Here is a 13,722-nt window from a genome sequence, read left to right on the forward strand (position 1 = left end):
CACTGACACTACTCCATATAGAGTATATAGGGGTATGGCAGGTCAACAAGGGGGATGCATTTTGGTCATTTTGCTAACAAGGGGGATGGCATCCCTCCTCATCCCCCTACAAATCGCTTACTGCTTATACTTAATCAGAGAGAAAATGTTAACACTCACACTCTATAATGTAATGCATAGAAACGTTAATCTTTGAAACGGTCGACAATTTAAGAGAAGCTGCATGTCTTACGGGTGTGCTACAGTTCCCAGCACTATAGGAGGCAGCATTGCCCAAGGAACACCGAGAGCAAACAACGACACGAGAGAAGAATCAACTCATGTGCAACAAGATGGCGTTGCCCTTAAGGATGGCCAATTTCTGCCGCTTGGCTGGCCGTACAGCGGGCAGTTTGCTACTCACTCACAGCCGTGCGTCTACTTTATTAGCCCGGAGGTGCTATATTGTGGCCAGCGCGGGGAATAGTGAGTAGAACCAGTATCATGAGTCAGGTTTACACCTTAAATCTCAATGTCTTTGCGCTGAGATATGGAGGTCAGGGTTTTGCATAACCCTTATGCACTTACTTGGTTGCATGTGGGTATTGTCTCATAGCTTTGCTCAAGGTGGAAAGCTAGTTATAGAATGACGGATTGTGCACGTCGTTAATATCTAAACCATCCTTACAGCCTGGCTGATTTCGAACGAGGGTAGCTCAGTTCGTGCATTAGTGCGAGTGCAGTTTAGCGTAGATTAGTTACTGTTATTACTGGTGGTGGAGCAAACTGTGTAATCTGTAACATGTGAATTTAATGGTGTTGTATTTCCTTCGACAACCGACCATAACAACCAGCAGATTTAAAATCTGAAGTTCAGTTGTAGTGCAGTGACCGTAATTCACCTTACACCCCTCCCACCCATAACTCAAAAGCACGAACAACCGTTTCTTTTCTCCTGTACGGCAGTTAGGCAAGGTGAAAACAGAATTCCTTCTTTGATTGTCAAGTGTATGTTAAATGGACCATTTCATTTGCATCAAGTATGATTCAAGTATTGTTCTTTGTGGTACAGCTAACCAGTGTCTACTGGATCTTTTCTGATTCTCAGAGCTGCAGTTTAAGCTTGATGAAAGGACTGCCCATAGCAGCCTGGACCTCTTTAAGAAGGACACAGGGGTGATCTACCGCATGCTGGGTTTGGACCCCTCTCACGTCCAGGACTCCCCTCTCCGTTTCTGCGACTGGGCCGTCGTCCTGGGAGACGCAGAGATCACCGGTGGACGTCACTACTGGGAGGTCACCGTTAAGAAGTCTCAGGAATTTCGCGTGGGGGTTGCGGAGGCGTCTACGTCACGCGATGAATGCATAGGCACTAACTCTTCCTCCTGGGTGTTCGCTTTTGTCCAGAGGAAGTGGTTTGCCATGACAAACAAAAAACAGGTGCCTGTGACTTTGGTTGGTAAGCCGGAGAGAATCGGGCTGCTCTTGGACTATGAGGCTGGGCAACTGGGACTGGTGGATACCCAGAAGTCTGCGGTTATCCACACAATACGGGCACAGTTTCGTGGGCCGATCTGTCCCGCCTTTGCTCTCTGGGACGGAGAGCTACTCACGCACTCTGGGTTAGAGGTCCCACCTGGTTTGCAGTAGTTCGCCAAGCTACAAACACTACACGCACGGCTGCTACATCCGGCCAACCCCGGGGGCGGTTCTGATGGATCGCAGTGCTGAAAAGGCATCAATGGGCCAGAACGACTCGGAACTCCTCTCCAAGTACAGGTTCTGGTACAGCTCCAGTCTCACTCTCTGCCGAAGACTTGGGAGCAGAACTGACAATATCATGCTATCCAGCTTCCATTGTGAATGTGTTCAGTCTTATGTTCAGCATCTGAGATACGAACCTCTGAAGCTGATTATGTGTGCATTCAAGGGAGAGTTTAACAGGGTACATAAACGACTAATCTCTCATGTCAAATCATCATGCATGCTTTTCAAATCTGAGAATGAAAGAATCTTTACAATAAAAGATGGACTCCTGATCAGCAGGTTTTTTATTTATTTATTTATTTATTTATTTCTGTGTTCCGGTGTTTTATGATTACTCATAGAAATTTTGTCTTTCCCTGAACATTTTCACTCCACACAGTCAGTTAAAACTGCGAAATTTAAAGTTTCCATTTAAAGCACAGGAAGTACTGGTGCCATATCAGTTTGAAGCTCTGCCACTGCGTTCTTTATCTTCAGACGGAGCAAGACCGTCATTGAACCTACGCCATGATAATTAGAACAGTTTGTGCGTAGAGCCTTGTCAAGAAGTAAGGACATTGACTGCAGACACAACTACATATGATAGTTCACTGAATCAAAAAACAAGCTTTTTTTTTTATTTTTTTGCTCACAGCATAAGATAACACATCGCAAGCCTTCAAATGTTAACATGAACAATCTCGAATTTTCAAATCAACTTCCCGAAGACGCCGTCTCAATAGACTTAACTGTGCTACGAGGCTGAGGGGCGGCGAAGCTACTCTCTGCTATGCGACATTGGCGTTTATAATCCCTGAGGTAGATCATTTCTGTGCTTTGATGTACAGATAAATCTACAAGCACTACTGTGATGCTCAAGTGTATGTGAAGTAAATTTAGAGCATGATTTCTCACAGTTACTTAAAAACGAATAACTAATAGATTACAATAACCTTTACATATAAATAAAAAAAAATAAATATTTAGCTTAATAGGAAGATGAACAAATATACATATCAATATCTCACGTGTATTGTGAGCTTAATGGAGGGTCTGATTATACGGAGTAATGAGAAAAGCATCTTTGAGACCTGAGAAATCTATTCAGAGCAGCCCTGAGCTGGCTAGACACACACACACACACACACACACACACACACACACACACACACAAACCCATCTCGGAATGTTCCCATGGCTCCTCTCAACGCTTGCAGGGACACACACACACGCACACACATAGACCCCTTCAATGTCTGGAGCCAGTATAGGATGAAGTTCCAGTTAGACCTAACTCCCTCTTTCTCTGAGCTTGGAAGCTTTGAAAAGAGAAAAGAAGCCTCTCTGTCCCATAAATTCATCATTTTGGCACCCTGCACCCCCCCCCCTTTTCCATTGTCTCTCTCTCTCTAGAGTTGGTACTCCTTTTTTTTTTTTTTTTAGGACGCTGACACAGTAATCCACAATCCCTCACACCAAACCTTCTAGACTTTCCATCGTTCTCAGTTCATCTACTTCCAGTGTGGTGCCAGGGGCAGTGTGTGTGATGCACTCCTGCTTTGGTTGTGGGTGCGTAAAAACGCGCTGGTATTCTTGTAACACCTTAACCACTTCCTCTCTGCCAAACTGCATGGCATCATCTAAGGGTGTGTTTCCCCACCTGTCGAGAGAGGAGAGAGATTCGTTACGACAAACCCGGAGCGACGGACCGAAAGCGAGAATTGGGAGTGAAAACCGTCCCTCACCTGTCCTTCACAAAGGGGTCTACTTTGCATGTCTCTGTTAAAAACCTTACTGCATCCACATGACCTGTGAACAAATAGAACTGTCGGTTAGAGACATTTCAGGAAAAGTCCATTAAAGATACTACTCTGAATCAGAGATATACTTCTTTACAACAAAGATGTGACTTTTTATCTGCTTTGACTCGCTTTTTTTTTTTTTTTTTTTTTTTTTTCATAAGCAAAACTGTAACCTGCGGACTTGAGTTAGTGGGAGTTGTTAAGAAGGCAAAAGAGAATGGCATTGAGTGAATGAAGAAATTAACCAATGAATGAGTGAGAAGTTACCCTCTGCTGCTGCTACATGGAGAGCACAACGAGAGTCGTAATCCTTAAGCCCCATATCTACAGCTGACAGTGCAAATCTGACAGATAGAGGGAGAGAGAGGGGGGGGGGGGGGTGGGGATTTACGTACACTAAAACAAACTGGTAAACATTTTATAAACAAATAAAAAAGAAAGTTGACATTGGTTGTTTTACCTCCTGAGTGCAGAGACATCCCCACTGTATGCGGCAAACATCAAATCAACCACAGACTTATTCTGTAAGACCACAGCCACAGCCACACACACACACACACACACACACACACACACACACACACACACACACACACAGAGTCAGATCACAGCCTACCCCACTTGCTCAGGGCTAAGCTACACACTGATGTAGTCAACAGAGTATTGTAACAAATTAATCTCTTAGAGTGCGTGTCTTACCCTCTCATGGCCTATCTGTCTGCGAGGGTCTAGCTTCTTAGCAAAGTGTCTCAGGTTGTCATAATTATGAAAATTAAAGTGAGAAACCAAGTCCTATAACAGAAATCCAGAGAGTGACTGTCAGTCTCAGTGATATTGAGCAGTGAGTTTGTGTGTGTATGTATGTATATGAGTGTGTGTGTGTGTGTGTGTTAGAGAGAGAGAGAGAGAGAGAGAGAGAGAGAAAGCGGCAGTGGATACCTGACAGAAATGGATGCCCCGCACGCTGTTTCCCAGGCGGTCTAGTGACGGAGACCAGCACATCATGCCCATAATGTTGGGGACCACCAACAGCACAGCCCCTGACACACCTGACTTAGCAGGCAAGCCCACCTGAGAGAACGTAGATGGTCATTATGCTCACAGTCAATGCTTCATCACTGACAATTCACGAATCACGTATATGTATGTGTCTGTTTGTGTGTGTGTGTGTGTGCACGCATGTGTGTGTATATGTGTATGACTCACATGGAAGGCGAACTGGCCAGAGAAGTCATACATGCCACAGGAGTGCATGAGGCTGAGTGTGTTTCTCACGGCCTCAGCACTCAGCACGCGCTCGCCTGTGATTGGACAGATGCCTCCGTTTGCCAGCGTGGCTGCCATGACACTGCCAGACTCGCAGTTCACTTCAATACTGCACAGCTGAGGAGGAAGGAGAGAGAGAGAGAGAGAGAGAGAGAGAGAGAGAGAGAGAGAAGGTTGAACTTCATTTGAGTTCCTCTTTTGGTGCTAATAGCAGAATTCTATTTTATTCTATTCTATTTAGATCAAGTTGATTTCAGCAAAGTAAAATGCTCACCTGAAAGTAAAAGTCAAGGGCAGCCATCATATCAGCTCCATTAGGAAAACACTGAGAGAGAGAAGAGAGAGAGAGAAGAGAGAGAGAGAGAGAGAGAGAGAGAGAGAAGAGAGAGAAGAGAGAGAGAGAGAGAGAGAGAGAGAGAGAGAAAGAGAGAGAGGGAGGACTTAATTGTTTTTCTTAGACTGAAGTGCACCAGTCATGCTGATTATTAAAAATGATACTGATATGATAAAAAGGCATTAGCATTACCACATACTTTTTTCTCTTTGAGATAATAACCAATTGCGAAGTTCCTATCACCCGTCTCCTTCTCGGACTGAAACCTGTATGAAGAACACGATTAAACAGTTGTTATATCCAAAAACAAACCAAGCACATTACACAAGTAAATCATTCAATCGTAGGTGGTAAGCCACACTCTGTACGTGTACAAACACGAGTTGAACACCGTTGGGTATTCGTCATGAAATGTTCCTGTCCTAACCGTGACTTTAACTTCATCATGCAGTGAAATTATGTGAGCATTGTGCATTGAAGCAATGTGAACATCGTGCAGTGAGAATGCAGGGGGAACCCACGTTGCATTACTGAAGCCAACATACTCTTGGCCTGCCATTCTCTTCACATACTCCATCATCTAAAAACAAAGACAGAGGAGAAAGGTCAGTACAGCCAGGTTGAGGTCACAGGTCCGCGTACACAGTAATTGAGTGTATTTAGAAATAAATACGTTTGTGAATTCCCTCTATTAATCACATGATAAATGATTTATAAATTCGGCATATTATATATCGGATTGACACAAAGAAAACAACGGAAGGAAATCATACAGGATAATCTGCACCGTGATGGGATGTGGACATTTATAGATATTTGCTTAAAAACTGTTAGTATATACAAAGACAAAAGTGAACTGCTTTACGTCAACGGCTGACTGTAGGTAAATGAATGTGATTGTGATCTTCTGGGTTAGTGATGACTGAGACTGAAAATCTATATGACTGTCAAACAGCAATCACAGTAAAAGTTCTGCGGTGTTAAATACAACATGGATAACTCTATGATATTTCCCTTAACCGTTCTCTACTGAACCCATAAAATTCATCATACAAATATAATTCAATTTCTTTTTTTACTTACATAGTCAAACTTCTCTGCCTTGTTTGATCCAGGCTGTGAAAGAGAGAGAAGACAGATTATTTTAATCTACCTAACCTATTCTGGTCTCTCATCGTAAATCACCATCAGTGACTGCGTGACTGCAACAGCTCAACACAGAATAAATTCCACTAGTCAGTAATGAGTTCTAACTCAGACTTGGGGAGGCAGTGTTACTCTTTCTGTTGGAACTAGGGAGACAGAGAGAGAGAGAGAGATAGAGAGAGAGAGAGAGAGAGAGAGAGAGAGAGAGAGAGAGAGAGAAAGAGACAGACAGAGAGAGAGAACGAGAGAGAGAGAGAGCATAACCTGAGGGACACTAGCTAAACCTAAATGTAAATATGTTTAACGTTTAATGTTTCTATACATGTTACACATGTAATGTTCCTACTCATATTTGAGTGTAGTGTCTATGTTTATTTTATGTTAGTCCAAATCTGTGTAAATCTATATATAGAATAGATTAGGTCTAGATTTAAACTTAGAGTAGATTTAAATTTACATAAGATTTAGACTTAGATTAGATCCATATGACTTGTTCCTTGTATTCCTTATGCTTTGTATGAATGCTTTGGCAATACAATGCCTTATTTGTCATGCCAATAAAGCACTTTGGATTGAAATTGAATTGAATTGAGAGAGCATCTTCTGCCAGGAGACTAATAAGCAATTGAAAAGAATAATTTACTTTTCAAAGAACTTGAAGCTGTGGAACACTGTTTTGGTCAACAGAGCATTCCAAAACCAGAGCACACCCTGAACCTGGGTTAACGTTATTTATGGTTAGTGTTACATAGTGTTAAGGAATAGAGTGTCCTGGAGAAGTGTGGTCAGTCAGCTAGCTGCTCTATGTTGGGACCCTTGAAAACCACTCCTTATCTGGCATACTTCCTGTCTCACCGTTTCCTCCTCACTCTCTAAGAGTGCGTATCATGTGACTATGGCGCTAGATGTATCTGATGTGCAAGTGAGTGTGTACGTGAATATGTGTTTGTGTATGTGAGCAGGTGTGTCTGTAAATGTGCGTGTGTGTGTGTGTGCATGTGTGCGTGTACGTGTGCGCGTGCGTGTGCGTGTGTGTGTGTGTGTGTTCGTGTGTGCGTGTACGTGTGCGCGTGCGTGTGTGTGTGTGTGTGTGTGTGTGCGTGTGTGTGTGTGTCTGTGTCTTATGACTGAGACTGGGGACAGTGCGCTTTGCTGATTGAGTTTCAGTCGTAAAGTCGGAGGTGCAAGCTGTGGGTTCTACGAAGAGGGAAAGGGGATTCCTTCAGCGAAAGGTCAAGCAGGAGAAGGACGTAACTTGCTCCTTAAAAATACTCCTGCGAGCACAAGGTTGTGTGCGTGTCCGAGATCTGCCTTATGGCGGCGGGTCTTTATATTATGTAACGTCGTGATGGCATTTTCACATCTCGTTCTGTGTGAACTGAAGGTTGTTGGCTTGACTTGAGGCAAGTCACCTGATTGGCCGATTCTGACCTTCACCTAAAAATCTGTCATTCTAACAGTGTCCAATTGCTTGTCTGTTTCTCCCTCCTTTTCTCTAACGCCCCCCCCCCCCCCCTCATTTTTTTGGTCTCTGTCCATCCTCCCCCATTGCCCTTATGTGCCTCTCTGCAGCTGCCCCTAACAACACACCTCTTTGGGTGTCGTATTCTGATTGGCTATCCCGTAACACACCTCCCCATGACACAATTATGACAGTCCATCTACCTGAGATAACCCTTCCGTATACACACGCACATACATGTCATCAGCTGTCTGCTGCTTTCAGGGTCAGAATACACTGGGTGCCTACCTCAGAGCAGTTGCTTCATTCCATATTAGGTGTGTGATAACATCAGTGGTAACTGATAGCGATATTTGGTGACTAAAGTGGATTCAGTTAACCTAAATGCTGACTGGACACTGTGGAAATCTGCACAGCTGCCGTTTCTAAGATATTTCTTTCATTCTTTCAAAGCACGCAATAAGAGAGAAATATTTCTTTACCTTAAGGAGTGAGCTGATGACTATGGCTCCTGCATTCACCATAGGGTTGTGAGGTTTATCTGTTAAAAAAAAATAACAAGAAAAAAACCCTTCAATACTCTCATTAATAACACGCAGTCTTTACTTACAGCAGTCAATCTTTTTGCACTATATTATATTCAATTGCACTGTCTTCCCAATGTGTCCCCCCCTCAGTTAGTCCTTCTAGTATAGTGTTTTTCTATGTTTTCATTTTGCTTAGCATAGTCCTTTATTCCAACTAAGTGTATTTAATTATCCCCCTGAATGTGCTCCTGTCTGTCTGAATGCGCTCCTGTCTGTCTGAATGTGCTGCTGTCTGTCCATGTTGCACCATATGGTCCAAGGAGGACATCATTTCGTCACGGCTGTATGCTGTGCTGTACATGGCCGAGATGACCATAAAGCTTTACTTGACTTGACTTTATCCAGTTCCTTTGTACAGGAGCGCTCAAAGCTTTACGCCCTCACGAAGTAAAGGTTAAGCAATACGCGTAGAGTTGGTCAATCGTTGATACGGTGCGTTTTGTAATAGCTAACAGGTTCACAGAGTCCCCTTTTGATTCTCTTCCTGTTAGCTGGAGGAAAGCTAAAGATAAGATGTCTCTCCTTGAAGCGTCTGATAGTCTAATGTCCGTTCGTATTACTGCTTGTCCTCGAACGGAAAGCTCAGTTTGCACAGGGACATGAGGGTGACAGTATGTCTTACAAAGAGAGATGGATCTGTCTCTTAGTAGATAGATGCCACCGTGACGAATGAGACAAATTGGTTCCACAGAAACATCGGTCAAACAATTATACTTCTCAACTGTTCATTTGAATTGCATGCCAAAGATGATAGTGGCTGACGGTGGCACTACTCAGCACTCAGTCAGTGCGAATACACATCTAAGAAGTAGGGAGTTCTGTGAGTAGTTGAATACTGATATGCTAGTCTGACACCAGGAAATTTAACAGATGTACAATGAGTGTACAAAGAGTGAGAGTGAATGAGAGAGAGAGAGAGAGAGAGAGAGAGAAAGAGAAAGGGATGTGATTGTTTTTCCTACCCTCCTCGTTCAAAGAGAGTTTGTTGAATTTGAGGCCGCTTGGTTCTTTGCCCACGTATCTGTGCACGTGCTCTGTTCCTGTCTCGTGCACGGCCACGGCGTATTCAAGAGGCTTCACACAGGACTGTAAACAGAAAGGCACTCTAGTGTCCCCGATAGAATGCCTGAGAGAGCGAGAGAGAGAGAGAGAGAGAGAGAGAAAGAGAGAAAGAGAATAAAGAGCAAACAAGAGAACAGTGGTTGAATATAGTTCAAAAGATGTGAGGGCATTAGAATCGCATTGGTTAGGTTAGGGTTGGAATAAAATACTCCAGGTGTGTTTGGTGACTCTTGGTCCGTCTTACCTCTGGCCGTCAACTGTGCACAGAGACACTCCCCATAGATCAGGACTGAACTTAGCAAGCTGGGGGATATAGTCTGCCACCTGAACACACACACACACACACACACACACACAAACACACAAACACACACAAATACACACACACACACACACACACACACACACACACACAAACACACACACACAGAAATACACACACACAAACACACACAAATACACATATACTCCAGAGTAAATATACTTTTCCTCAGAGGCACACAGCAATCAGCAGGACATGGGTTAGAATGCTCACAGTGAAGGCCAATCCATGCGTGTGTGGACGCATGCGTGTGTGTGTATGTGTGTGTGTGTGTGTGTGTATGTGGGAATAAATGTGTGAAGACTCACCTTGCCTCCATGCTGTGACTGGGCATTGTAGTAAATCTGGTCGATAACTGAAGTGAAAGTCTCAAAATCTGGAATAATGAACTTCCTCTGGAAGGCTTGAGTTAGAAGGACGATGCTGTTTCCAACACACCTTTAGCAGAGAAGCACAAGTGCGCGCAAACACACACACACACACACACACACACACACACTAGTAACACTGACTCAGATGTAGAGTCAAATTACTTCGGGTTGATTACTGAATGGAACAGTGAACTCCAAGAGAAAAGACCAAACATTCCATCACTGCTTTACATGGATTAACTTAGTAATACCAGACTCAAGCTAATACACACACGCAGATTAATGTGTGACCCGTTGGACTTCTCAGATGATATCAAATTAGTGTGTGTGTATGTGTGTGTTTATCTGATAAGGTGAGCTTTTTATATGACTGGCACAGCTCCTCACTCTACAGGAATACACTGCTCGCGTTTATCAGCAGTGTGTGTCAACAGCCTTCTAGTCTTTTCACCACGTGTATGCATGTGAGTCTGTGCGTGCGTGTGTGTGTGTCTGTGTTTGTGTGTGTGTGTGTGTGTGTGTGAGTGTCGCACAGCTGTGTGCTATAAAACTGCAACTGTTGTCAGTTGAACTCTCATACACACTCACTGTAATGGAAATTTCTCTAGCCACCACCTGTTCAATTCTCAGGCTCTTGATATATACCCTATGGTGTAAGAATTACATTTATTTAGTATCTGTATATGTCATTTTTGTGAGGTAAGCTAGCTGACTTAAAAAATGGATACCATGTTCTACAGCCTAATCATACAGCAGTCATACCGCAACACAAATGTTTTGGTCGGGGTTAATACTTACTTCCTGAACAATTCCTGATCCATCATCCTGGTCCCGACGGACTCATGCACTGATTTGTGGAGCTGTCGCATGCAGTCTCTCAGGCGGGGGTCAGAGGTCAAAAGCCCTGTGCTCTTTAGTGCCTGAAAAACACCAACACATCAACTCTCATGCACATATATGAGTCAGCATGACAAATAAAGTCTGTAAGATTAGAGCTGCTATGATGGAGGAATATTAGCACTATAATTGTGCTTCATTTTTTAAATTTTTCTTTTTAATTCAGAATGAAGTTATTTGAAGTATTGGGGGAACACACACACACACACGCCAAAATGTGACGGAGCAATGAAGGGGCGTGTAGCAGTGACATAATGGGGCAATGTGAGGATCTATTTTTGGGTGACATGTGCAAAGCCAGATGACTCCTACTCTCACACCCTTGTCTGTCTGTCTGTCTGTCTGTCTGACTCTCTCTCTCTCTCTCTCTCTCTCTCACAGAATGATTATGAAGTTGTGTCAAGAGATCACATGAGAAGCTTGAGCACATATGTTTGTGTGTGACCTGCTCATGTATTTACATGGGTAAATATTTGTGTATGTGTGTGTGTGTGTGTGTGTGTGTGTGTGTGGACAGGGGCATGAACTCACAGAAATGAATCGTGAGATAGACATCTTCTCCTCTCCCTGTGAGATGGTGTAGAACAGCAAATCTTCCAACCCAGAAATCACCTTTTGACTGTTAAACCCCAAAAAACAAACAAATGACTGTAGCACTCAGAACACCCCCTAATATACAGACCCCAAATATAAACCAATTACTACATTACAGCACAATACAATCTCAGAGATCACTTGTCAAACCCCGAACACAGGAAAATTACCACAATAAAACACAGAAATCAAACTTGGCAAAATAAAATAAAATGACTATTTTCATATCAAAGCACAACATATATAAAACCCCTTAATGAATAACTTGAAACCCCACAAGAGATCCAAACACAACGTCTAACCACACTGTCACAAATTCTGCACTACTTGCATCAAAGCCAACCCCCCCCCCCCCCCCCCCCAAAAAAAAACCCCAAAACAAAACAAACAAATAAGCAAACAAACAAAAATGCTATTCAAACACAAGTTCACATTTAAACCTGAGTGGTAACATTAGGCTACATCGATTTAATAACGTGATGAGAGGCCCATTTGTACTTCCGTTTGCATTTTCAAATTAATACACCACTCTTGCTGTTGCGCAGGTGCAGTTAATAATTTGCAGTTACATACTGGAACATAAATTCATTTACAAAGATTCAAAATTACCTGGTCCAGGAACACAAGTAAACAATTGTTTGGCGATACTCCTTATGTGAGTACATATGTTCTAGAGATGAAAGGCCATTTGTATTTCAGTGACAAACACTAAACCGATACGATTTTTAACAGAGTACGAATAATACAATGACAATCAGGCGGGTGTCAACTTTTTCTCCAGGGCTATATAGCATAGGATATATAAATGTCTCGAACCCCCCCAAACTGTTGTTTTTACCTCTTTTGGGGGAGGGCAAGTCTTAATTAACTGACCCCCTCAACCCGTCATTCTAACCCTGATTTCTAACACTACTAAGGTGATATACACTGCTACATAGTTGTAACATGGATTTGAGAAAGCCGTTATTTGTCTCATAGTAAAGTACTGTTTGTAAGTTATCTTACCTGTGGAGGCCGGGTTCGGTGTCAGGGATGACATGTAGCTGCTGGCTGTAGGATGCTGCGCTGGTGCGGAGCAGTCGAACTGGCTGCTTTCTCGTGCCTAAATGTCCGATATTGTTCGACGCGCACACCGATTTCCCTGCATTTCTAATAACCACCTGTACAGCCCCTGCATTCGAGGCCCGCAGTGTTTTTAAACAATGCATTGTGATGGCGGTGAACAGATATTAATTTTTTTAATACGCTCAAATATAACGACACAAAGCGACGGAACAGCGTTGCGGCTTTTGTACGGGCGGTACGTGTCTCTTCAATTACTAGTACTTTCCAGCACTTCCTCTCGGACTATACTGACGGAATATATGCAGCCGGTCTCTGCGGACTCTGTGGAATGAGTGTTGAGGTTTCGGGAGCCGGGCACAGGTGAGGACTGGAGGGGACTGTGGGAGGGCGAGGGGGAGGAAGGAGGTTGTAATCGCTACCACAGAGTTGGCTCATTAACCAATAGCAACAAGATCCAAAATTGGCACTGACGACTGATTTATTATTCACTGGCATCATTCCCAAGGGCAGCGCTGGCCCGTCTGCTGTAAACGAAGTTTGATTTATTCTAGAAACCATGTCTGGTGACCGCAGGCTTAAACAAATTACCTTTCCATTCAAACACCGTGTTAAATGAATTTAATTTCTAGGTTTAGCCCCGACTCTGCTCTTCCAACGGAAATCATAATAAGCCTACACGATGCAGATGTCTGATAAGGTGTAAATACTTTTTTATTTTTGGATTAATATGTGAACGGGTAGATCACCTCTGTGAAAGAACGTCAAACCTAAATCATGTGCCAGTAAATATGTCAAACAGATAGACATCAAGGCGGACATTAATCAGAAAGTTCTGAGAAATCCTGGCAGAGATCACGGTATTTTGTCACTTGGAGCTAATTGTACAAGGGGTGGGTATGACTAATTATACATCTGGCTTTCCGAAGGTCAATGCATGTTGCTCAATCTCCACAGAGTTGTGGTGTGATCTGTTTTGGTCCTACAATGTTTGATAATAGTATTGTTTCATTGCTCAGTCACAAGTTAATTATTACCAAATAATTATTAATAATTAACAATTTTATTGCGAAGAATAAGTCTTTCAAGAAA

The 13,722-nt window shown here is 43.1% G+C and overlaps 2 protein-coding genes across 2 annotated transcripts; one reads left to right on the plus strand and one right to left on the minus strand.

The window, feature by feature from the left end:
- Positions 1-332: 332 nt before the first annotated feature.
- Positions 333-2,011, plus strand: spryd4 (SPRY domain containing 4). Its single transcript, XM_030784327.1, has 2 exons — positions 333-465; positions 1,088-2,011. The coding sequence occupies exons 1-2, from the start codon at positions 333-335 to the stop codon at positions 1,627-1,629; spliced, it is 675 nt and encodes a 224-aa protein (XP_030640187.1). The 3' UTR covers positions 1,630-2,011.
- A 1,124-nt stretch (positions 2,012-3,135) lies between these two features.
- Positions 3,136-12,952, minus strand: gls2a (glutaminase 2a (liver, mitochondrial)). Its single transcript, XM_030783588.1, has 18 exons — positions 12,574-12,952; positions 11,506-11,593; positions 10,876-10,997; positions 10,015-10,144; positions 9,629-9,708; positions 9,285-9,448; positions 8,218-8,276; positions 6,211-6,243; positions 5,649-5,707; positions 5,327-5,393; positions 5,068-5,118; positions 4,734-4,910; positions 4,467-4,598; positions 4,227-4,319; positions 3,988-4,049; positions 3,795-3,871; positions 3,471-3,534; positions 3,136-3,385 (listed from the first exon to the last, which is right to left on the minus strand). The coding sequence occupies exons 1-18, from the start codon at positions 12,774-12,776 to the stop codon at positions 3,196-3,198; spliced, it is 1,851 nt and encodes a 616-aa protein (XP_030639448.1). The 5' UTR covers positions 12,777-12,952; the 3' UTR covers positions 3,136-3,195.
- Positions 12,953-13,722: the final 770 nt, after the last annotated feature.

This window comes from Chanos chanos, chromosome 9, assembly GCF_902362185.1.
Source record: "Chanos chanos chromosome 9, fChaCha1.1, whole genome shotgun sequence".
Lineage (NCBI taxonomy): Eukaryota > Metazoa > Chordata > Actinopteri > Gonorynchiformes > Chanidae > Chanos > Chanos chanos.